Source organism: Python bivittatus, unplaced genomic scaffold, assembly GCF_059951505.1.
Source record: "Python bivittatus isolate LINGU-HERP-01145 unplaced genomic scaffold, Pbiv_v1 ctg000680_np1212, whole genome shotgun sequence".
NCBI lineage: Eukaryota > Metazoa > Chordata > Lepidosauria > Squamata > Pythonidae > Python > Python bivittatus.
In genome coordinates, this window is record NW_028277095.1 from 8,114,155 (window position 1) to 8,140,371 (window position 26,217).

Consider the following 26,217-nt stretch of genomic DNA (forward strand, 5'->3'; position numbering starts at 1 on the left):
CCCTGAACAAACTGGCAATCAAGGACGCTTCTGCAGCACTGGGGCAGTATGACAGAATCAGACGATTCTCATTAACATGCAGACAGGTACGTTTTGTACCAGCTGCAACTTCTGGCTAGACTTCAAGGGCAGCCCCACAGTGAGCAAATAACAGTAAACCAAGCGTGAGGCAAAGAGGGCAGGGCCTCCAGGAAGGCCATGACTCGGGCACCAGCTGATGTAGGGCAAAGCCACTTCCAACCGCTCTTCCAGCAGGAGCCTCAGGCCCAGGAGGACCCTTGAGTTGCAGGCCAGCCATGCCTGGGAGAGCATGACCCCAACTAGAGCTTTGCCCTGAATTTAGCATTCTTCTGAATCTGGAGCCCATCCATCTTGCTTAGGCTGAGTTATCTGCCTTATAACACACCTGGTGGCTCTTTCTTCCCATCCTGATCTTTACAGCCTCCAGACCCACCTTCAGTCTTCAATCAATTTTATTTCAATCAACAATCAGCACGTTACACAAACATTTAATTTAAAGGGAAAAACAACAGGGTTCAGGCCAGCATCAGCTTTTGCCTCATTTTCATTGTGGCCACAGAAAATTTAATTACCATTCAGGTGATAGCTTCATATCTGAGAGAAGAAAGTTTACACAATAATTATCTGTTCTTCCTCCTGATGCAGCAGGAGTGAAGACTAACTATTCCAAACATCCCTACAACTGTTTCAGTCTCTCTGGATCCTGGGGTAGCTACCCTGCAGAAATAATAGGATGACCTATCTCAAGGGATGTAAGGTTCTTATCAGATCCCATCCTATTTCAGCCTTCTCCACTCCAGTGCCCGTCAAGTGTGACAGATGTTCATAATGTTCATGTGAGACTATACTGTCTCCTTCCTTCCTTCCTTCCTCCCTCCCTCCCTCCCCTCCTCTCCCTTTTTTCTTTCATGTTTTCTCTGTCTAGATTCCCAGCTACCTTCCAGAGGGACAACTCTTCTTTAGGTCTCTCACCGTCATTCTGCAGAGATGCTGTAATACTGAGACATCCATAGGAGATACGAAGTTCTAAGATATCCATAGGGAACATGCAGTTCTAAGATATCCGTAGGAGATGTGAAGTTCTGAACCTCTTTCAATATGCAGCCTTCGCTTGCATGTTGAGGCTCCTCAGCATAAGCTGAGTAGATCAGAATCACCACTGCTGGGTAGTGGGGTGGGAAGTGATAGACCAGGAAATCCCTCATTCTGTCCTAATTATCCATCTTCAGACTCCCCTTCCTAACTTTTCAGTTCTTGCCCTCTGGTCCAGTCAGACCCCAAGTAAGTAAAGTTTGGAGATATTTCCACTACATACAGTAAACTACGACAACATCTCCCGAAACAAACCCCATATGCCTGCTTTCCCATGCACTGACTGGCTTTCAGTAATCGCCCCCTCACTTGAGGGAGACCCAGTTAAAAGCAAAGAACGCCTTCTCGAATTCCCTTCCACTCAAATAATTAGCTTCACCTCACCCTCTACTCTTACCAAGGTTATGGTCCTCCATTTCCTCCTGCACCCGTCCAAACTCTACCAGTGGGCAATTGTCCCACAGCTCTATCAGCTGATAAATCTGTGCAGGGCAAACAGGCAATCTTTGAAATAGTTAGAGATCATCACTGTTTGTTCCTGGCACACAGGACCTAAGCACAGGGTGGAAAGACACTCCTGAAATCTGTCCTGGCAACCAGGGATGGGCAACCTGTAACCCTCAGATCCCATTCTTGCCAATGTAAGAAATAATGGGAATGGCAGTCAACAACAGGGATGGTCCACATACTGAACACCCCTGCTTAAAACAACATGCTCTGTAATGTGTGAATGTAAAAAGAACCGCACCACCTTGTCTACAGCTGTGGCGCAGAGAACTAACTCCTTAGGCCAGGGTGACCTTTGACCCTGACAGCAGTGATTCTGAACTGGTGGACCACACCAGCAAGGCCACCATCACTCAACAAACCATTTTACACGGAACAAAAAGGGGAGGAGGAATAGTACAAAGATGATCAATGCAAAAAAAGACGGTTAATGGGGAATTCATGGCTGCCTGACAAACTGGGCTTTTCACAAGAACGCCTCCTCCTTCCATAACTGATTGCTGTGGCCCTTCAAAACAGAAGAAGCTGGACATATAAATAAAGCCAAGGGGTCTCCACGGTTGGTCAGTGATAGTGATGGGCCTCTGGCTCCGGCAAGTTGCCCATTGGCCTTTGAGTGCAGTGGCTGAAGGGTCTTCTTGCCTCTCCCAGACTGGAACTGGTTAGAAAGATTGCAGTACAACCTCCCCCCATGTAAGAAAGACTTTAGCCCTCCATTCCTCATCCTGTCCTCTGACAGCAGGGATCACACTATCAGCGCTTCAAGGTAGGCCCGGTCAAGAAAGAGGCATGGTAGGGATTCCAACAATGCTCTTTCTTGGAGTAAGGTAGAAGAACCAACTCTTGACAACCCTTCCAAGTTTCTCTCTGTCCCATCAAACAAAATCAAGGTGGGGTTATTCTGAGTCTCCTTCTCACACTTCCCTCCCCTCTATCTCTGGACTGGAAAATCTCTTCTCCAAGGCCCCTCTTAACAGCTCTCTCGGTCTACCTTCCTTGACGCACATTTCACTGTGCTGAGAACACACCAGTCTGTTTGCCTCCTCTCAAAAGACCTCCCACAAAATTCCCACATTTATTTATTTATATCTATGTAATGATACACTTTTATTTAAATTTATACAGCATCTCACATACGTGACTCTGGGCGGCTTATAAGTTAAAGCAAAAGGCAAAACTCACACGAATAAAACTAAAACAATAAAAATGATGCTGTTGGTCATCCATACCTACCCGGCAACAACTTGAGGCCTCGCATTATTTCTTTCCTCCGTTCTTGCATAGAAATTCTGTCATCACACATCATGAGCGCAAACATTACAAGGGAGACAAACTGGCTTGTGTAGGCCTGCAGAAAAAGGGAAAATAATGCACCCCATTAAGCAGAACCCAGTGATGCCTTAAAGCAGTTCAAGAGGACTGAAGAGGGATAAATGCCTGAAAGACCAGCCATCTCCTCCATTCTTCATCATCAGGAATGGCGTGATCATAAGAAGCTAACTTACGTTGTTGCTGCTGCTGCTGTTAGTTAGACTTATCACCTGCCATTCACGTGGAGAAAGGTCGTGTTTAAAGCAGACATAAATAAAAAACCTAGCTTAAAAGAGAATAATACTACTGCTTATATACATCAATGTAACAGCTATTTAAAAATAGTTTAAATAGTTTAAAAGATTTTAAATATTTTAAAAATCCATTAATTCACAAGACAAAAAACCAAATGGGAAAAGGGTCCTCCAACTTTCTCTCTAAAAACACAGAATGGGGAGCTTGACCAAGAAGCAGGCCTTTGCAAGTGGGGGGTTGCTTTAGAAGGGCCCCCTTTGTAGGTCCCAGCACTGCAGAATTCTAGAGGTGGAAGTGGACAATCACCTACTCTCTGCCACCATCCAAATTCAAGCATTCCAGGAAGATGGCCGTGACTTCCCAGAGGGAGGTCACCATGGCTCTGCATCTGGGGGTCCCACTACTTCCAGTTACATCTCCACAAATTGGCAAGAGTACAGGTGGGGAAGGGTAGGAAGCCCCTCATATTTCCCATCCCCTAAGCTCTTTATTTCTTTAAAAGCTACCCATATCTTGAACTGACTTTAGAAAGCAATTGGCAACTATTCTTGCTTTACCTCCAGCCTACAGAAGCCTTGGCATCTCCACGTTGGGCTAATTTGTACCAGGCATCTCATCCAGGTATTCCCAAAGGCACTTGCAAAGCAGGAAATGCATGTGGGACTTGAGATGGATCCATGTATTTTAGAGCAGTGTTTCTCAACCTCAGCAAGTTTAAGATGTGCATGCTGGCTGGGGAATTCTGGATGTTGAAGTCCATACATTTTAAACTTGCCGAGGTTGAGAAACTCTGTTTTAGAGGCTTGGGCATACCTAACACTTCCTAAATTGGACTTTTATAAGGTATGGATGGGCTTGGGAAGAAGATATCATCAACTCTCCACCTATCAAGAAGATGAAAGAAAAGCAGAAGTGATTTTGAAGGCCCATGCCATTGGGAGTTGAGGAGGCAACCCTGAGGAGGCAGTGAGAGCTGAACCCCGATTTCTAAAACAGATGTGACGCAATTAAAAAATAACCCTCCCCTCAAAAGCTCAGAAAACCAAGCTTGCCAAATGTGTGAGGAGCCCAACCCCCCCTTGTCTCTTGCCCCCACCTAATGTGACTAACCTAGCAATAAGTCTTCTAACCCAACCGAGAGAGTGGACATTCTCTTCAAGGAGAAGAGCGTTCTTCTAGAATTCTTGGAAAAGATGGGAGACAAAATCCCCCAACAGAACAATGCATGGTTACACTGTCCCTTTCACAATTTGGCTGTGGTCTCACACGTCCCAGGCCAGTCCAATGAATTTTGTGTTAGTTGTCTTTTATCAGAGAAGAAAAAAATGGTTCCATGTAATGATGCAAACTTGGCACGGCTGCTGTCTCTATTTGCCAGCAGCTGAACTCAAGCTCCACTGAGTAACGCATTCATCGAGCTCTCTTTTGGCAACATCTGCATTATTGGTATTTAAAGGTGCCTTTATTCCCATCTGTTTCTGAACTTTGACTGAAATACCTGACTGATACATTGGATGATATTTACAGATGGGCTAGTGACCAAATCGGCATGAAGGACACCCACGGCACCTCCCATCCTCCGACAGGAAGGTCCGTGGGTCTGCATGCGCAGGTGTGTATGTCATGCAAACCCTGAATTTGGTTTAGCCCCCTCCCTAGAAAAGGTTGGAAGGGAATAAAGACTCTAACCAGTCCTGGCAGCCCAACAGTTTGTATAAGAGAATTAATGGCTTGTCTAAGAATCTGCACCAGAGACAAAAGAGAATCTACCCCCAGGATAAAGTCGGACATGTCTCTCTTCTCAAGAGCCTGTCCTTAAATGAGAGAACAGGACATCTTCCTTGCAGGAGGCATGCCAGACTGCAACAAGGAGATCTCCTGCGATGGTGCTCCTGGGAACCAGTAAGAGAGATTCTTCCTATAAACCCAAAGGCCTCAAGTGCAATCAGATTCCAGCGATACATCCTGGCCCGCAAAGGGCACATCGCTCTTCTGCTCCGTTCCGTCTGTTGACAGACGGCTTTTCTAAGGATTGTTTGGGTTAACTTCCATTTCTTATCCTAAGCAGTGATTCCATCCTCCAGAAATGCAATCTCAACTGGGAAAATAATTCAATGCACAACATCTGTCCATTTTGGGACCTGGCCAACAGGACTTGGAATGCTGACAGCATGAAGCCCTGCCACCAAGCCTAAAGTGCGAGTTGATGGTACTCCAAAACGCCATCAAGACAATAACCTTCCCCAGGGAGATGTCAGGGGCAGAAGGCTGGACTCGGGCTGGTCAGGCCTGGATCCCAGTCCCTTGCAGATGCAACTCCTTCGAGGGTCCTGCTTCAAGCTGATCAGAATCAAGTTGGCTTTGCTCAACTCCTTGGAGATCAGGCAGGGCACAAAAATGAGGAAAGAAATGGAGCCTTGACTACATTCTTCTCCAGATAATGAGAGGTCAGGGAAACATTCAGCCCTTTGGAGAGGCTGCTCTTTTGTCTTGTGGGTCGGGGGGGGAGGGGACAGCCTTTCAACTGGTTTAGCCTGCTTGTGTTCTGGATGTCTTCCATCCTCTGCTCAACCCCTTTCCCTGGGCTGCGTGTGCATTTCCACTGCCGAGGGAGCCATTCTGCAGGGAATCCGTGGGGAGTGGAGACGCGAAGGCCTCCTCCCTTCAGGGCAGGGCGGTTGACCACAGCCTTCTCCCTCTTTTTCAACCCCCCAGAGATCTGACTCCACCACCAAATTCCAATCCCGTTTACCCATTCTGAGCTGGGAGACACACAACCAATGTACAGTAACCCAAAATAGATTTAGCCTAATTTAAAAAAAAACACCCCCAAATTTAAAAAAACCCAAAGTCTTGCCAAATGGCCCATGATAGCCTTCGCTCCTCCCTTCAAACACCTCTTCTCTCTATCCTTTGGTTTTCAAACGTTACCCAGCCTTGGGCTACAACTGCCCGTAGGCCTCCGAATCCTCCAGGCCCCCCTACACAAATCCAGCAGGACTCTGAATCCATCTTCTTTCCCAGACCTTTGCAGAAGGGAGGCACGGCCACACCATAGAAGCCTCATCACTTGAAATGTCCCTAAAGCCAGATGACCTAACCAGGGCTTCCTCCTTGGTATTCTCAGAGAACCTACTGGAGATTTGGAGACAGGGAGGGAGGGAGGAAGCTGAGTAGGAGATATAGCCTGAAGCTGGGTGATCTGCGGAAGAAGAACAAAGGGATCCCAAAGGCATAGACACAAGTCTCCCGGTCCATCTCACACAAGAATGGAATAGTGCTTGAGTTTGGAGGTGGGAAAGACAGCTTTACATTTTGGTTCAGCCATAAACTAACTTTATGAGTTACTGTTCTCACCTGTCTCACCTGGCCATACTTAAAATAGGAGCCTTTCCAGAATGCTGGTGGGGATTAATTCATTCCTGGGAGCCCACTCCTCTCCTTAAGAAAAGCAGAAGGGGCCAGATGCAGTCAGCACTGGCACTCAGAATAAAGGTGTTCTAAGACCGGCATGCCTTCACGTCAATCTCCACATCTGAGCTCTCTTTATGCCAGGGACCCTCACCTTTGTACTGGCCACCCCAACCTCCGGCCCTGCGTTGATATGCACCCCACAGTCTGTCTCCCGTGAAATGGAGCTCCCAACAGTGTTGGTGATGCCCACGGTGAGGGCTCCCCTCTCCTTGCAGTACCGAAGGGCCATCAGCGTGTCAGCTGTTTCTCCTGCCAAAAGAGATGGACGTGGTCACAGTCAAGAAGGCGCTCCCACCGAGTGCTCAAGATCTGTTAGTGCAGAAGCCATGTTCCTAACCTCACCAGCAACATTGGAACATACCTTAGCAGAGCCAAATTAAGCTCAACTCTCTCTGCACCAGCTGTCAGTGGCTCTCCAAGGTGTCAGACCGGGTCTCACCCAGCTTTCGCAGGAGAAGCCAGAGAATGAACCTGGATCTGTCTCCTTTCATTTGCTATTTGGGACAGGGCGTGTCTCTCACACATTCCGCCCAGAAGACCGAGCCAAAGGCAGGCTCTCAAAAATTATCCCGAGAGCGCGCGAGTGGGCAAGCGTGCAGTGCAGGAGCAGTGCAGCTGAATCTACTGATATATTGTTATCAGGAGCTGAGCACTGTAATCTAAGAACTGGCAATAACACTACGAGAAAATTCTAGTTATTCTAGTACAAAAATGCTGTACAAAGACCACATCAGACTATGCAGAGGAGCGCAGGCAGGTAGAGGCACCCAATTCCCATCATGCTTTGCCAGGCTTTCCGTCCGAGAGCTCCTGGCCACAGGTCTGGGCAGCAGCAGCAGCTGCGTCTTTCAAAGGATTGGCGGCACTCGGGGGGAAAGGCTCTGGAGTCTGCTCCTGGAAGACCTGCTTGGCCATCCCAGAGATAACAGCTGACCTTCTCTGGGCTTGGAAGCTAAGCAAGGTCAGGCCTGGTTAGTCCTTGGATGGGAGATCTCCAGGCTGCAGGCTAGACCAGAAATTGAAAAGATCCTTGAAGAGGGAAGTGGCAAACCACTTTCACAAGAGACCAGGAGCAGAGCTTGGCTTGAAGACAACTCTACCTTTTGGGGGTACCTGAGATCCAGTCGTTTGTGTTTGCACAGGTTTGCTGTTTAATGTCATTGTCAGTTCACCTTTTAAAATGTCTGAATATTCAAAATAGGGAAAGGGAGTAATGATTAAAAGTTATTGCTATTTGCTTCAAAGAAACTGCAAACACTGTTTCTTAATGTCAGGGATGTCTGTGAGGTATGGTCAGAAAAGTCAAGATGGTGTCCACAGCAGTGTGATACACAGGCAGTGCACATAAAACAGGTGGCGTTTTGATCGGACCATTGCAGCTGCCATCTTGATTTTTTGACCATATCCTGTGGTCACTCCTGATTATAATACAATCGATTTGCCAAGGAGGCATATGGTGGAGACCCTCAATCCAAACACCCCTCGGTTTTAATATCTGTTTGTCGCTTACTGGGAAATGCAAAAAGCAACTTCTCCCACCAACGTATTAAGAATCGGGAACTGTGGTTCAGATCAGGGGCGTCTGTAGAGGGAGGGAGTCAAAATCTCCAGATCTTAGGTACGGCTTTGCACCTGAAGCCCCGCGTGCCTGAGTAACAGGAGCAGAGTCTCAGTGGCGATGCTGCTCCTCCCATCTCGCAGATCCCCCCTTCAGATGTCCTTGGGTTCCATCAGCCTCAGCCAGCACGGCCCACAGTCAGAGAAGGCATCAGTTATAACCCCTAAGTATCAGAAGGCCAAAGGCCTCCTACCTACCTTAAAGTTTTTCTCACACTCAATACATTCACACACCTTTTCTTCCTTGCTTTCAACACTGTACCTTGGATAAAAGATACACTTTGCTCTCCTAAAACCTGCAGATACCCAACTCCACAGGGGCTAAACTCACTGTTAGCACTACCTATATCAGTGTTGTCCAAACTTGGCCACTTTAAGATGAGTGGACTTCAACTCCCAGAATTCCCCAGCCAGCATCTGGCTGGCTGGGGAATTCTGGGAGTTGAAGTCCACTCATCTTAAAGTGGCCAAGTTTGGACAATACTGACCTATATGAAAAGCCAGCCGGCAAGCCAGGAATGAAGTGAGTCACTAAGAATCTGGGTGAACTTTCTTTTCATGTTCTTCTCAACCCACATCTTCTCACAGAGGCCTCCTCTGGCCATCCCACCTGACTGGCTGATGAAAAAGCAGACGTCATCTCGGAAGACCGGAGTGTTCCTGTCCAAGAAGTCACTGGCCAGCTCCACCATGACAGGCAGCTCAGTCAGCTCTTCCAGCACTTGGCGAGTCTGGGGGAATAATGGGGAGTGGGGGGAGGGAAGGAAAGGAAGAAACAGAACAAGAGGAAGTCACACATTTCCAGTCCTGCAAGGTCCAGTTGCAGGTTCTGGAAGTGATGCCTGTCTCCATCCTCAAAGGCCATTTTTGTCATTTAAATATAAATTAAGTGTTGAAGTGTGTGTGTATCAGAGAAAGGCAACGCTGCTTTAATTTTTCCCATCCGACGGTCACCCACCCAAATGTCCAAAATCAATACAGGGAATCCTCACTTAACAACTATCCATTTAGTGACAGTTTGAAGTTACAACGGTGCTAAAAAAGTGACTTACAACCGGTCCTCATACTTATGACTGTCGCAGCATCCCCATGGTCACATGATCAAAATTCAGGCACTTGGCAACTGGCATGTATTTATGATGGTTGCAGCGTCCCGGGATCACGTGATCACCATTTGTGACCTTCCCAGCCAGCTTCTGGCAAGCAAAATCAATGGGGAACTGCATGATTCACTTAACAACTGCCACAAAAAAGGTTGTAAAATCAGGTCTGATTCACTTAACAACTGCCACAACCACCCTGCTTAACAACCAATTTTCTAGTCCCTATAATGGTCGTTAAATGAGGATTACCTGTAATGTTCAATTCTTATAGACTGAGATTCTTTGGAACACACATCTAGATAGCATCTTTAGACATACTAACGAAGCTTCTAAGAATGTGCTTTCTTTTTAACATGATTTACCTGTATAGCTTGGGCAAATCATTGTTTTGCTGCTCAAACGAGGAAATTAAACTGGAAGTTAAAGTAGTTTCCTCCTCCTATTAGAAGGCCAGGCACAAATCTAGAGAGTTTCCATTTGTGTTTGGGACAGCATATCTAAACCTTGGTCAATTAATCTGGATGCACTCATGAGTTATCATGTGGCCCAACAGGCAGAGAACGAGACCACAGTAGCAAAGGCTCGACGAGTCATCCCCCAACATTTAGATCTCCCTAACGTTTCTAATCCTATCCTCACTCATCTGAGATGTGAATAAAATTAAAGTAAAGCACCATTAGGAAGTTGCAGGCCCCTTGGTGTGCATATTTATGTGCATATTATTTATTCCATACACAGGCTGGTAAATTAACCATCTTGCAGAAACTGTTCCTGTTTCAACAGGATCCAGAGGTCTAACCTGTCAGGCTGTTCAGAGTATCGGAACGAGGCGCTTTGCTGCACTCACCAGCACTAGCAAAGCACGCAAAAAGGGGGGGCGGCTTCAATCGCATGGCTGTGGATACCATGTTGACTTTTTTGACCCCCCTGCTGACACCCGTGCACAGACAAGTAAAAGCTGCAGTCTCAGTAGTATGACACACGTTTTCCCAGTGCAGGGCATTGCTAATTGTTCAAAAAGTTTGAAATGCTACTTCGGTTCAGCCACTCACTGCGACGCCTGCGTGGTAACTCGTTCCACAAGCGATGAGGATCAGGCGCCGGCATCGCTGAATCTCCTTGATGTGATCTTTCAAGCCCCCAAGATTCACTGCAATAAGTAATGATACAAAGACTTGATGAAAATAGCTCAGAGAAAAGCAGAATAACTTCAACATAAAGGATCCTGCAGGATTTTTTTAGCAATTCTTACAAAAGGAGGCTCAATGACTCTACCCCTCACCCATAAAAGAACTGGTCAAAATGTGCTACAGGACCAGGCAAAGCAACCTCTGGGGATAAACAGAGAGCAAAGTAGCCAGAGGTGTTTATCATGTGACACGTTGGCCCACAGCAAGTATAGCAGCCAAGATCCAGCCAAGAACCTGCTCACAAGTAGAGAATTAGCAGCAGAGAAGCAGAGTTATCGTCATTCTCCAGTGTTAGAAGAATGTCTACAGATCTTCTCTGTGAATGAAATCTATCCTACTTAACCACCTTTTGAAAGAAAGAACTTTATATAAAAATCTGATGCTCTGAGCAGAACACAATCCCAAGGCCTTTACCTGTGTAGTCATCAAAGTTGACTCTTCCTCTCATGGTGTTCACAACAGATTCTGGCTGCTCAAATATTTCCTTTTGCATGAATGAACTGAAGTTACCTTGAAAGAACAACAGAAAGTCCACTGAATAGAGGTAATACTGTACTGCCATTCTGGTTTCGGAAATAAAATCATCCTCAGTGCAATTCTACAGACATAATTCAACAGAAAAATCAATTTCATCGTTCTGAAAATACAAAATTACCATTTTCATCATATGAATACATAACAGGTCTATGCATTCACATCCAAGGTTACACGAGTAACTGGTAGAAGGGTGAGACTCAACTTTTTAAATTGATTAATTGTTGCTGGAAGAAGAACTGCAAGAAGGAAACACTTTTTTATGATGCTTTGATCCAGAATAAAGCTGCAATGCAACACACATTTATCTGGGAGTAAAACAGCCTTCTATTCATTAGGACTTCCTTTTCAGTAAATGCATAAAAGATAGTTCTTTCATTATTTTTATTTAAAAATATGTCTTCCAAAATTTTCCCAAGGCAGCTTACAATTAGTTTCATCAAAAGCACTCTTAAAGTTTGTGTCTCACAACTGTAAATAAAGAACTGCAGCATAAAATGAATTTGCAAACGGTAGACTAGTCAATTAAAATAATCAACTCAAACAGCCACTGAATAGCAACAACATAAACAGCAGAAACAAGATTAATGAAAAGATAACCTTGGAATACAAAGAGGGAAGTACAGATAGTCCCAGTTTAAGAATGAGCTGTGTTCACAAGCTGAATTTGTACGTAAGCCGGAACAGTATTATTGTAAAATGCTGTATAAGTAGTATTGGGTAATTAACTTGAACCATTGTGTATCTGGAAGAATTGAAAGGTCTTTCTTGATGCTGAATTCAACAAAGTGCAAAGGCAACATCTAAACAAAAAATCACACCACGAACCACTGTGATTTAGAAGCCATGGTTTATGGCTTAATGTATTGTGTGAGTTCAGTTAATGGGGCTTATTCAGCAAGTCATGGTTAATTTCACTATGATTCCTTTCAGAATTAAATGGTTAAATTAACCAAAATTGGTTAAATTAAACCATGATTCCTTTCAAAACTGATGGGTTAATTCCATTGGTGTCAGTAGATCTTAAGTTCACTTTACTAGGGTGTTCGCATATATTTAAAAGGAAAAGGAAAAACAGTCTACCAGCTGCTGAGTGAAGATGGCAAAGAATAATAAAGAAAAGCCAAATTTCTCCACTCCTCTATGGCTCAATCATCTTGGAGAGGAGGGCACATGACCACTGGACAATTAAGAAGAGCTTATGGGAGAATCCAAATTCCAGGTGAACAGTCATGAAATACTGACCTTGAGTGAATCCCGCATACCCCATCTGACAGTACCTGAAGGAACTTTCTAAAGAGACAGCAGAGCAAGATGGTAGATTTACACATTTAGGAGCTGTGAACACATCAGCAGCAGACTGGCAAGCAAAACGTTTGAGAAGCCCTAACCCTCATCCATACCCTTCATGATCTGCTGCAGCTCCATCTGTAGGGTCTGAACAGCCCGGCCAGGGTGATCTCCAGCAGTTCGCTTGATCCGGTGTATGGAAAGGCGGCCCTCTACCACGGCAGCCACATCGTCATCTTCTAGAAAAATCACCCGGTTGGTGTGTTCAATCACAGCACTGCAAGGGAATGGTTGAGAATGGCTTAACATCTCTTGTAGGAACCCACACAAACAAATTTAGAATGGGATGCTTATGAACAAACATTTTTGAGGGGAAAAAAAGATTTTTAAAAAAACAATTCTGAAACCAAGTGAGATCTATAGAATTTGTACCATTATTTGTACTCCTTGTACCAACCATACCTGTCAAAGCAGAGTGATACTCAAATGTTTAACTTAAAATTCTTGTGAAAGGAAACTAGGATGATTGTGAAGGAGAACCACCAAAGACAAATCACATGTTCACATAAACTTGACAAATGTTCACATAAACTTAGTTATTTCACTGAAAGGGACTTTCCAGCTTCTACAACAGCTTCATTTTCTTTTTCTTCTGCCCTTCCTCTAAGGAATTCAGTGCAATGTTACCTGATGCCCCATTTTCTCTACAAGGTAGGGTTTGATTATGAAGTGCCCATGTCCAATAATGTACCAGGAAACCCCACCCCTCTACCTCATCTGGCTCTCTACCCCACTGACTTGAGTTTTCTTCATGTCTGTTTCATTTAAAGAAACTGGAGGCCAGCGTTCTAACAAGCAAATGGTCAGCCTGTAGCATTCCCACAACGAATAAGTGTCGCTCTGAGGGATGTTCCCCAGACATGGGCAGGCTTAGCTTAGCTTCCAAGCCCAGACAAGTTCAGCCTGGTTCATGCTTCAAAGGTAGACCTCTGGAGATTTCCAGGGTGATAGGCTTGACTAGGAAGTTGAAAAAACATGGAAGATGTGAGCTGCAAATCACCTCCATCAGAAGCTACTGACAACCAGGCCAAGATAGTTCTGAAGCTTAATGTGCTATATGATCACCTAAGTGCAAAGCCCTGAAAGTTCAAATTCCAGTAAAGGGTTCAAGCATATGGACTACCTGTGCTTGATGAGCCCCAATAAGGGCAAAACCGGTTGCATGCTGACTCCTACTGGTCAGTAGCAATTGTAGCATATACTTCCACATTGCTGCACCAGGTATAGACCAGGAAATCAACTCCACAGAATGACTGGAATTACCTTTGCTGGGATTGGCTATAATCACAGAATCTTGCAAGTCTGATTGTGCTGGACCTCCTCCTCCTCCAGCAAATTAGGGAGGCATCTGCTCAAGCCTCTTCCAAATGAGCTGTGTTTCCTGCCCAGAGTTGTGTTTTAAGATGGGTAGCCATACAAATCTTATGAATGAATGAATGAATGAATGAATGAATGAATGAATGAATGAATGAATGAATGAATGAATGAATGTTATCTTGCTGTTCTGGACTTCAAAAATGTTTCAGCCCCCTTTGCCTAGGTAATGGTTCCTGCATATCTCCATCAAGGTCATCTTCCTTACTCTCTACAGCTGCCACAAAAATTCCATGGACGTGTCTGTGAAGTTTCACAAGCCCATGTGAGATACATTTTTGGTCGCTTCAACCATCGATAGAAACAGATTATCTAAACCATGGATGGTCAACCTGAAGCTCAACATCTTAAGATCAGGTCACCAAAATTCAGCCACAAAACAGGCTATTATCTGCAGCACATTTTTTTCCCCAAAATAATGACAAAAACAAGAAAGAGAGGCCTTGGTGAGATAGATCTCTCCAGTTCCCACCAATAACCCCCCAAACAGACCAAATGATGCCATTAAAATTCAGCCAATTTGTTGTTAAACAACAGTAGCACCGTCCTGGGGGGAAATGAGAATGGCTGGTCTCCCTCAACATTCCTGCTCCCATTCCTTCCTTACCCCCCCCGCCAAATAAAAAAGGGGAACAAATCAGCCCCTTCCCTTCCAGGGAAGTGGGATCACGCTTTGGTGGCATCTCTAGCTGGGCAGGGGGCCAGGTTACAGCCCCTAAGGCTTGGAAAGTTGCCCCCCGTTCTTGCATTACTTGAAGGGACTAAAAGATGTCTTTAATGGCTGACGGTACAGCCTCCCTTCTGGAAGCAAGGGTTCAGCGGGGCGTGCAACGGTCAAGGCCACCATTCCTCTCTCTGGGAAACCACTCCGGCGCCCTCTGCACATGCCACAGACCTGGCATCAGAGGCAAAGTAGTACTCCACGGCTTTCTCCTCCACAGGAAAGAGGCAGGTGGTGCTGTCCATGCGGGAGAGACTACAGGTCCCCTTCTTGTCTTTGCCTGCAACACCAGAAAGTGCCATGAGACGTTGTGTAGCAATCCCGAAATGTACTGTGCGTGAACACACGTGGCTGTGGTGCTCTTCTCACCCAACTGTAGTACCAACATGAAGCTTCCCGTCCTCAATCCCCTGGGTTCAGAAGGCTCCTCCAACAGGAAGAGAGGGGGAAGAGCATCAGCAGAAGGTCACATTGTGACGCCCAGCCTGCTTTGGTTAGGAAGTGCCCCAGGGAGGGATGAATCGGGGATCAAAAAAGTCAATGTGGCGGCTGCAACAGGATCATTGAAGCCCGGCACGGTTGGCTTCGATCGCACGGTCACAGAGACCATTTTGACTTTTCCGACACCCTCCCCAGTCCCCCGTGAGAATAATCACATCAAAATGATCGTTCAGTCGGTTGTGACACCGCGGTCTATCTGTCTTAATCAAAGGCAGGTTTTCAGCCAGGCTGGTTCAAAAGAGCTTTTTACTGGGGACATTTTAAAAAGAGCAAAGGACCGGTTATCCTTGTCAGTAAAAAACAACAGCGGATCCTCAGGGGTTCCCAAACTGGAATTTAGCCCAGGCAGGGTCAGAAGCCCCATGTCGGAGGGGAATCACCACTTATGCCTACTGCTGGAGAGCACGCACAGGACGGGTAGGCTGTGCTAAGAGGGGCAGAAATAAACACACACGCAAACACGCACACGTTATATATGCACACACACAGGATATACCAAAACTCAGGGCCCATAAGCCAATCCCAATACGCTTTATTAATTAATATATTTTCAGAGAAGATGTTACTGTACTTAAGAATGTTCAAAGGCCATGCGTCAAATAGGGAAGGAAATGCTTAGAAGAATATGGCAAGCAGTTCCAACGTTTAACATAATTTATATAATACATTGTCTAGGGGGCCTGACTTTTGGGACGCCCTGCATATTGAGGGAGAATAACGGATGAACAGCCTGCTCTCACGATTATCTAACATTTTTGGGGAGGAAAAAAACTGCACAACCACTTTCACCTCAAGGCTGCAGGTTGCCTTTGTGCCCTTTGGCAGAGGGCATCAGCAGACTGGAGGGGCAAAAACAGCTGGCCAGGTGGGGCTTGGATGAAATGGGAGCTTCGGGTGCTGCATAACTCAGGGCAATAATTTTGATCCTGACAGCTAAACCAACCTCGCTTAGAGCGGGGAGGGTGTTTCAAAGAGCAACATGATTTAACACACTCGTTTCATCCCTTACCCACCCCAAAATGGGGGGAGGAGGAGGAGGAGGAGGAGAAGGGGGAGAGGAGGGGAAGGGAGGGGAGAGGAGAAGGAAGATGATGGATGGATGGATGGATGGATGGATGGATGGATGGATGGATGGATGGATGGATCAATCGATCGCCTGCCCTTCTCCAGGCAGGGCTTAAGGGGGAAAGTAAAGGGGCTACATTTGGGCTACCTTTCCTGATACTGATACAGCTTTCCAAAATCAGAGAAAATGCCTAAATATTTGAGGAAGCCTTTTGAACCCCAATGAATTAAAAAAAGATGGAGAAGCTGCTGTTCCTTAAAGACAAGATACCTCTGTCCATTGCCTTAATGAATTTCCGCCAACCCAGCTGAAGCATTTCCATTTAGACCATGATTAGCCAGCAAAACGTTATAAATAGTATCAAGTGTCATAAATATGGTCTAGAGGACAGCACGAAATACAGCTTCCATGTTGATACCGGCCTTTGAAACAGTTAAGTCAATGCCACGGGAAAGTCAAACATCCTCGCATTTGGAGATCAGCAACATACATCAGGAGACAGGAGGGAAATGAGATCAGGGCAAAGAAGGACCAGAAATGGGTTTGGGAAGTGAAAAATCCCATCACAAGAACGGCATGCAAATTTTCCCCACACACGAAACCTCTTTAATAGGTTCCTCCTGCTTTCCACCGAACACACAAGGTGAAATGGGGCACCCCTGTTTCTTGGCCCTCAGAAGCTACACCGAGGAGGATGACCGCATGCCTGTCCCCATCCTGAACCGCAACCAAAGGAGCGGAAGCCGAGCGTGCAATGCAAGGCTTGTTCACCTTCTCGAGTGGAAAGCAGTAAACCACTAATTAAAAAGGTTGTACGTGTTTTGATTTATTCTCTGAGATGCAACAGGACTGGTAAAATTAAAAGTTTCGTCTCAGGCACCTTCTTCCGGTTTTTTGGATACGCCATCAAATGAATGATCTACAGACTGTGTGGCTGAAAGTGTAATATGAAAAGCAACTTCAGAAAGTCATCAACGGCAATATGAATCTCAGCAAGGTCAATTTAGCATAAAAACCCAGAGCCAGTTTCCTCAACCGGGTGCCCTCGAGACTGCAACTGCTAGGAACAGGCAGGCCAACAGTTTTGGGAATTGTGGTCCCAAGCCAGTGTGCAGACTGGGAAGGGTGGCTCTAAGTTAGGGATTCGAACAGAAATCATGATACGGATTAGGCAGAATGAGCACAACCGCCCAAGCTCAGAAATGTCAAAGTCTCTTCATATACTGATGTAAATGTCTCTGCTGATAGAAAAATGAAGAAAACAAAATACTATATACTGCAGAATAACCTGTATTTTTGCCATCTTCACTTTAGCCACTGATCTGGCAGCATTTTTTCGTTAGCCAGAATACCAATATCAGATTTCATATTAGGGGCTTTCTGCCCTTCAAGGTGGACCTCATGAATGACTGGAACTCTACTTGATTGAGAGAGGCTATAGTAACACAATCTTGCAAGCTGACAGCCTTTTCCCTTCCCTCCCCCCCCCCCCCCCCATACGCAAGAGAGTGAAATCAGAGCTAGTCTGAGTTTCTTTCTAAAGTTTTCTACTGTTCTGGACTTAAATCATGTTTTGCTAACTGCTGTCACATAGTTTCTGGCAGGCCATTCCCATGGTTCTCTGCTGGTCTCAAAGTAATGGCTTTACTAGCCATTTTCTGCCACCTGCAACAGAGTTTGGGGGTAAGTCTGCCTGGAGGGACGTGTCCCTCAGCTGGCCAGGGCTCCTCGGCAAGAATGCCACACTGCTCCATGCTCGTGGCACGGGGTGTAACCAGGGAGGCAAGAGCAAAGTGGACAGATGGACTGATGAGGACAACTGGGGAAGGGGAGGGACAGGAGAGGGTCACCTCGCTGGGAGCCAGAAGAGCAGAGAGTGACTCACTCAGTGCACCCCTGGCAGGAGCAGCAGCAGCCTCCCGCTCTGGCCAGGCACTCCAGCTCCTTCCTTTCGTGAGGCTGGGCCTTGCATGGAGGCATCATCCTACCTGGGGCCAAGGGGACAGGAATGGGGGGAGCCTGCTGTCCTCACTTACCTGGTCCTGGTAGGGGACAGAAGTGGGGGGGACAGAGAACTGCTTCTTCTATACCTAAGAGAGGATTTGTAGCTCCTGGTGAGAGCAGAAAGCCGCTCCCCACTTTCAACAGTTGCTCTTCTGTTGTGACTGGGGGCCTTTCTACTGTTTCTTCCCCCCGCCAACTTTGTCTCCATCAGTCTCTGTCTAGAGGGGGGAGCCAGTCAGTAGAAAGCAAGAGAACACCACATTTGCCTTTTCTAAAACACAGGAGAGGTGGAAATGGGCCACCCGAAGAGAGAGTCCAACAGTCTGTCTTGTAGGGCAGGGAGGAAAACGAACGTAAAAGGGTTTGATTCTTGTCTAGTTCTTGTATCATGGCCATTGCTGAAACTTGGGGCATTACATCTTTCCAACTTTCTTCAATGAATATTGCTTATGCGAAGGTCTTGGACTTTCTTGTGAGCTGAACTAGGTGGCTCAGTCCAGCTTGCCTGGGTAAAGCCTGACACTGGTTTGCTCCCGTGTCACCTGTTATACCCACTGTTATACCCACAGGGAGCCATGCCACCTTCTTGGGGATCAGACACCTGTGCCCTGCACAGCATGCTCTTTCCCAAACATGGTTTCAGGCCACCCGAGTTGGAGATCCTTGCAGATTTGAACATGAACAGTGACGGATCCACAGGGATGCAACAGAGGCGTGGATTCCTCCTTTACCCTCCTCTTGGGAAGGATAATGTGAGAGAGAGCAGAAAGGAAGAGTGGAGAAGCACAGTGGAGAAGGTGTGAGCAGGTCTGAAAGAAAGAACTTCCCCATTCAGGTATAAAGACAGATGGACAATAGTAGGTCAGAAATGTGGGCTAAGCTACCTCCGAGGGCTGATTCAAGAGCAGGAGGTGGGAGCTTCAGACCCCCATTCTGCCCTGTTTGCATGAAGGGTAAAAGTTGAGCTTCAGAAATAAAAATTACTCTGAGATGCCTTGTTTATGGGATTGCTATAGCAACTTTCATATAGTTACGTTAAGCTGACAGGATTATACAGATCAATGAAAAATATTAGAGATCTGGTGACTAGATTAAAATCACAGAATATTGTATTGAGGGGCCTGGAAGAATGGGTTTGGAAGGTGCCGTACCAAAGTGGAGATCTCTCTGAATCTCTCTCTGGAGGGAGAGAAGAGAGACTAGAAAATACAAGGCCACATATGAGAACAAGGCTGGGACACAGGACGAGAGTTTGAGTGTGGAAATAACAGGGAGGAACAGGTCAAGTTTTCCAGAGGCTCTACAGAAATGCACAGGGAAGAAAAAGTCTTAATGCAAGAACACAAATGATTTAGACGGCACTCCTGAAAACCTGATAGGACAAAATGTGCCGGGGAAGGCAAAGATTAAGGGTAGATCTTATTTACAAGAAAGAAGCCAGACAAAAGGGGAGGAGTGTTACTCTACGCAAAGGAAGTGCCTTCATGCGTAGACATTCAAACCTTGAAGGCCCCAGTGAGAGAGTTTGGGCAAGAAGGCAAGGAAGGGGAAGTAATGATATTCTGTTCCAAAATACAACAGCTGAGCGGTGCCGGGCAGAAATAAATTGGGGACCTCTGCCCTTCAAGACCTGGGCTGCGGCCATTTGGTCTCCGGGTGCAGTTCTTGATGCTGGTTGCCACCTGTAAAGCCCTACTTGGCTCAGGACCCAGCTCTCTGCGAGTGGAGTCTGCCTGGCTGGTCAGAGCTGGAAGGCAAGGCTCCCTCTGCGGCCCGAGCCCCCCAAACTGTCATCAGGAACCACGGATACAGGCCTTCTCCTCTTTCTCTGCAAAACATCCCTCTAGAAATCAGAGCAGCCCTAACTCTGCTGGGACCCCAGAAGGCCACCAAACCCTGGCTCCTCTGGAGGGACAGGGGGGATTATGGGAATACTGGTCCCTCCTGGAGAAGGGGTGCCTACTGACTGTTGGTCTACCTGTTAGTCAAGTTCTATTATGTTTTAATCCTGTTACTATATATTGGAGTGTAAACCACTCAAAATCATTTTTAACTGGAGCGGCATATAAGCTTCACTAAACAAATAAAATAAATAAGCCGTGTATTATTGTAGATGTAATTATGCTGTAGACTGACAAGTTAAGCCTAAGGTCTGGATAAGGTACTTCTGGACCATACTGCAGAACCTCCAGGGAGGTTCTTGTTGTTGTCATAGCAACAATGAGAGACTTCAGCCAGCTTAACACTGTTGGAACCCTAACTCAGCCAAGGCAGCAAGACCCCCAAAGTTCCTCCATGGGGGCTGTGTTTTCTGACTGCTCTATATTCCATAAGGTTGAAGCAGGGAGAGGGATTAATTTGCCAAGATCTCATCCTAACCAGTAGAGAAGTGCAGCTTGTGCTCCGGATGGCAGCTCCTTTTGAGTTAACTGCAGAAACTGAAAAGTTTTTGCAGCTGGCTCGGGAGTTGAGCTCCGGGAGACCTGGAATTCCATCTATGCTCCTAACTGTGGTGGGGCCAGATGCACATTACAGCTTTGCTTCTCCCCACTTCTTCACAACCGGCAGCATTTACAACTGTCACAAGCATCCCATGGTCACATTATCACCATTTGCGCACTTCACAGGTGGCTTCCAACAAGCAGTCAATGGAGAAGCCAGCAGCGAAACTGCAAGTCACAGCCACATGATAACAGCCGTGGTGCTTAGCCATGAAGTTGCCAATCCCAATTGTGGTCATTAAGCAAGGACTACTTGTATATATACAGCTAGTCCCCAGATTCAGAACGCCTGGTTTATGGATGACCCATAGTTAAGAATGAAGCCTACTGTAGCAAAATTCAAGTTAAATACACAATGGTTCAAGTTCATTACACAATACTACTTATACAGTATTATACAATAATACTGTTCTGACTTATGTACAAATTTGACCTAAGGACAGATCTTGGGGACAGAACTCATTCTTAAACTGAGACTACCTCTACCTAATTTCAGGAAAGCTTAAAGAATGACTAAGCAGAATCCTGTGGACAGAGATCTTCAAAGGGAATGCAGGAGGGTTGGGAATTTCTCAAAGGAACTATCTTGGGGTACAACCATACACCATTTCAATGAGAAGAACAAATGGGGACAGGCGGCAACTTAGGAAATCACTGAAAATGCTTGGGGAGCTTTAGACTGAGTGAAGAGTTAAAAGGGACATGTTTTAGAAATGGGATTATGACCAAGGAAGCCTACTAGCAAGTAGCTTATATTTGCAGAAAGTCCATCCAAAATGTTAAAGGGTGAAAGAAACTTAGGTTTACAAGGGAAACTACTCCAAGAGTCTTGAAGGAGCTTGGAGATGCCATCTTGGAGCCCCTTTCCAGGAGCTTGGAGAAATCATGGGCATGGTGCAAGAAGACTGGGGAAAGGCAAATGCTATTCCTATCTTCAAGATAAGGGAAAAAGAGGTAACTAGAGATTGCTCAGCTTGATGTCAATCCTAGGCAAAAGTCCAAAACAGATTATGAAGCAGACTGTTTGTGAGCACTTAAGCAAGAAGGTATTGCTTGACAAGAGCCAAGATGGGCTTATCCAGACAAGGTGATCAACTCAACCTGGTCTCCTGTTTTGATGAAAGAAGGGGACTGATAAACTGGAGGATGTCCATGGGACAACAACCAGATGATAAAAGGTCTGGAAGAAAAAATCAGGAATGATTGACGACTGCTTATGTTTAGCTTGGAGAGAAGACGACAGCTGGGAGACATGACAGCTACCTTCAAATATCTGAAGAGCTGTCATGCAGAAGATCGTGGGCTTGCTCCATTTCATTCCAGAGGCAAGATAAGAAATTCTATCAGAAAGAATTGCTTAATGATAAGAACTGAAGAGCCACAGACCAGCACTTGGTAGAGCAGCCATGAAGGCCTTGGAAAAGATATTTGAATGCTGTGATGTGTCTATACCTACAAAGATCAGAATCATGCAAGCCATGGGATTCCCTGTGACACTGTATGGAAGTGAAAGTTGAATTTTAAAGAAGCAGAATAGGAAGAGTATTGATGCCTTTGAACTTTGGTGTTGAAGAAGACTCATGAGAATACCGTAGACAGCCAAGAAAACAAGCTGATGGATCATCAAATAAATCAACCCAGAGTTCTCCCTCAAAGGCACAAATGACCAGGCTCAAATTATCCTACTTTGGACACATCATGCAAAGACCCAGCTCTCTCGAGAAGGCTCTGATGCTGGGAAAGGTGAATGGACTCAGTTACAGTGGCGATGGGACCACCGTTGGAAGACCTGAAGGACCAGGCTGGGGACAGATCGTCATGGCAAAAATCTATCTACATGGTCACTAGGAGTCGAAAATGACTTGATGGAACATAATCAATCGATCAAGAGCCGAAGAGACTGCTTCAGGAGGAAATGGATTCTTCTCAGCTATAAGCATTGAAGTAGAGGATGGATTCCTGCATAGGAAAGGAGACTGATGATCTCCAGAAAGAGAAGCTGAAGCACTGGTTGGTCTTTTACAATGAAAGCAGCTGCCAAAATGCTGACATGAAGGATATACACAGGTTACCTAGTGAAATGTACACAGCAAAGGAATCTTTTATTTTCAGTTTTTACTGTCAGGAAAAACTAAAATCCTCTTCCAGCTGTAGCTGGGAAGGAAGGAGGGCATTAGTGATCTCAGGAAATTGCTCCTTAGAACTGTAACTGTCAAGTTTCTTTCAGGAAGACATCTGGAACAGACACATCACCCAAATATATGCCCACAAGGAAGGTTTTCTTCCCACTGTTGCTTCCACAATTTAAGAAGGAAAATTAATTTTGCTCTGCCTTCTACTTCAATGTCTCACTTTGCTAGTTGCACAGTTATTTCACACAGCGTTCAGATGAGCTGCTACAGAGGCATAACAACATGGAAAACCAGAGCATCAGCTTGGGGGATTTACCTGTCCGATACAAGATCGGAATGTGGTCAGTAGAAAGCTTGTGCTCGCTTCGAACCCCGATGAGCAGAGGGCTTCCCCTTCTGAAAAAAAAGAAAGAAAGAAAGAAAGAAAGAAAGAAAGAAAGAAAGAAAGAAAGAAAGAAAGAAAGAAAGAAAAGAGCACTCGGCTGTGAGGAGCAGCAAAGACTCTTTCTGGGCAGAAGCATCCATTCAGGAGACTTACTCATAGTTTACTCCTGAACAACTATTAACTACTCAGCCTAGTTATAGTGTTGCAAGCTCAGATGCCCAACTTGTAATGGCTAAATTTTGTAAAATCTTACAAACTGTCAAGATGGGAGAAATAAATGATGATGCTGATTGACTGACTGACTCACACCGGATTTAGATAATACTTACCTTGTACTAACTGCCTGGCCAGGATAATGCACACTTTTGAATACAAGAGCGAAGGCACCCTCCTTTGTTGGAACAGGAAAGAAAAGGAGATATTGATTTATCTTCTCAGTTACATAATTCAGTTCCAGTTCATGCAAGCAGACTCCCCTCAATTCCATTGCACTGAACATGTAACAGGTACAGTCAGATCCTTTCTGATTTAAAAAGCAGTTATTATAAGAAAAAATAGCCACTAGAGACCTAGATCTGGCTTCTTTGTAAACAAGCACAGATATACACAGAAGTGTGTTACATTTAAGAATACACTCTTTTTTTCTTTTTTAATAAAGTGCACTATGCAACTAAAATGCGCAAAAATACATCTGGCATCCTTCTGAGCAGGATATTCTTTAGACTATACAATTATCCTTAGCAGTGTGGAAATAACTCTTAGCTAAACTGGGGGCAGGCCTGGCATTTGACAGCCACAGTTGCAAACAAGGTTTGCCCCGGCTGGATCTTCCTTTGGGCTGAGTGAGATTCTTCTCGTATCTGAGGCTGCAGACAAAAGTAGCCATCAGAAAAATCTCTCCACTCTTCCTTGGTGGTGGACTCAACAGTTCCTGACCCTGCATTATTAAGAAGCATCAATGGATCTGGCAAAATATACTCGTTCTAAACTGCCCGATGATTTACTGAAAACTGTAGATGTACCAGCTGTTGGATGACCCTTTCCACCAAGGTGGTGAAACTTATATCGTCGCTTTCACGGTTGTCATACATGTACTTGACAAGCTTTGCAATGGTTTCTGTATCAGTTTCAGATTCAAATTCATAGCCTTTGCTCTCCTGAAAAAACACAAAAAATTAAAGTGGGCTATTTCCTCAACTGAAGCAGGAAAGAGAAGCAATAAGCATGAACAGCATGACAGATGTGGCTCAGGCAAGAAAAAATCTATTGCAAAATATTATTAAAGTGACCAAATGCTAAAGACCTTGCACACTAAGCTCTAATTTCTTATAAAGCAGCCCAGCTCCAATCAGGAATGTTCAAAAGGTCCTGCTTGGAGGAAACACTAAAGTATTTCAAGATATAATGTCAATCCTGAACATGTCCAGGGAATCCAAAGTATTCTGTGTGTGGAACAGACCATCCTGGAGTGGAACTTGCGAGTTGGGGCCAAACCCAGACCGTACATGTTCCAGGCAAAGATGTTCCAGGGTGTGGAGAGCAGGGAAAAATAGGAAAGTGCAGATGGGGGAAGAGCTGGAGAACTGGTTGGGTAGGCAACACAGCATGTAGCTAAAGAGAAGTAAGAGAAAGGAAGCCCTTAAATTCAGGCACAATGAGAATGGCAGGAGAAAGCCAAGAGGAGGAAATGAAAGATCGGTGTGGGGCACAGGTCACACAGAGGAGGTAAGAAAAGGATGACCAGCCTTGCTCTACTAGTCCATAAGACCTCTCCAGATACACCCCTTCCATCTACAGTGACCCTGTAATCAAGCTTTCTCAGGGATGACACACCATTGGTGTCATCCCCCTAATATATCTGGTGGGCTTCCAAAGAGCCTTGAAGATCTGGCTCTTCAGGAAAGCATTTGGAGACAATGAGGATTAACATCCCTATTAGAGGATGGTGATGATTTTACTTTAATACTTTTAGTTGCTTGATATAAGCTGCTCAGAGCCATTTTGAACCAAGGATCATGCAAGCCACAATAAAATAAATAAATTTCAGTCTCGGTTGAAACCAACAACCACCAAGATGTTCTAGGTTTTGGTTCAGATGGATCACAATCCACCCAGGATGATTCAACCAAAATTCTGAGCCACAATGTGTTTGTTCCATGGACAGAACAAAACCTATTTTCCATTTTGTGCACACCCCTACTGATCACCCAGTTAAAGGGCAAAAGTACACCCCTTTCCAACTTTTGAAGAACTCTGGAGTCACTTGGAACAAGTTACCAAGGAACAGATGGTTCTTTCCTGTGCAGCCACCATAAACAGATTCTGTTTTTAAAGTTTAACATAGAATACAATCCAAGGAGCTGAACTTACCAAGAACTTTTTCAGATCTTTGTAATTTGTGATTATTCCATTGTGGATAACAATAAATTCTGAAAGAAAAAAGAAACATCCAGTTTCAAGGCTATGATCAGAAATCAGGCCATAAAAAAAAAAAGAAACATGGGAGGGAAAAGAACTCTGATTTGTTCAAAAAAGTCTTTATACGGGAAAGCCAAGGCAGAAACTATGTTTCCCAAAGCCATGCAGCCAACTCACAAGCTCAAGAGACATGGATGACCTACCTTAATAAAAACACTTAAACTTGGGTATTTAGTTACTTAATTCAGAGCAATGTCATCTGAGGAGTCTAACCACAAAATTAATAAGTTTTACCCCATTTATAGTTTCATTTCTGAATATAAAAGAGGGAATGTGGATCATTGGTTAAATCTGTTTCTATGCTGAGCTGGAAGAGAAAACCACCATCTTGCATATTATCAATATATAGGTAGTCCCCACTTAACGACCATTTGTTCAGCAACTGTTTGAAGTTATGATGGCATTGAACGATAGTACTTACGCCCAGTCCTCGAAGTTACAGCCATTGCAGTGCCTCCACGGTCATGTGATCAAAATTCGGGTGCTTGCCAGTCTGCCCACATTTATGACCACATCTGCCTTTTTGGCCACCCTGCATTCTGCCACCCCCAGCTGACCTTCACCATCTTCTTCCTCCCACTGCTGATGAGGCTCACCCGGC

At 45.2% G+C, this 26,217-nt stretch overlaps 1 protein-coding gene across 2 annotated transcripts in view; it reads right to left on the bottom strand.

Moving 5' to 3' along the window:
* The window catches only part of GFPT1 (glutamine--fructose-6-phosphate transaminase 1), a 45,790-nt gene that overhangs the window by 6,135 nt on the left and 13,438 nt on the right, over positions 1 to 26,217 (bottom strand). Inside the window, exons 5-16 of one of the 2 annotated variants that reach the window (XM_088151987.1) lie at positions 25,509 to 25,567; positions 24,161 to 24,295; positions 23,468 to 23,529; positions 23,070 to 23,149; positions 16,997 to 17,050; positions 14,724 to 14,829; positions 12,508 to 12,671; positions 10,985 to 11,080; positions 10,433 to 10,530; positions 8,888 to 9,008; positions 6,752 to 6,909; positions 2,854 to 2,968 (exon numbers count right to left, since the gene is read on the bottom strand). In XM_088151987.1, coding sequence (XP_088008113.1) covers positions 2,854 to 2,968; positions 6,752 to 6,909; positions 8,888 to 9,008; positions 10,433 to 10,530; positions 10,985 to 11,080; positions 12,508 to 12,671; positions 14,724 to 14,829; positions 16,997 to 17,050; positions 23,070 to 23,149; positions 23,468 to 23,529; positions 24,161 to 24,295; positions 25,509 to 25,567 — 1,248 coding nt within the window. The remainder of the gene's footprint in view (positions 1 to 2,853; positions 2,969 to 6,751; positions 6,910 to 8,887; positions 9,009 to 10,432; positions 10,531 to 10,984; positions 11,081 to 12,507; positions 12,672 to 14,723; positions 14,830 to 16,996; positions 17,051 to 23,069; positions 23,150 to 23,467; positions 23,530 to 24,160; positions 24,296 to 25,508; positions 25,568 to 26,217) is intronic. The other variant, XM_088151988.1, reaches the window with a different exon arrangement.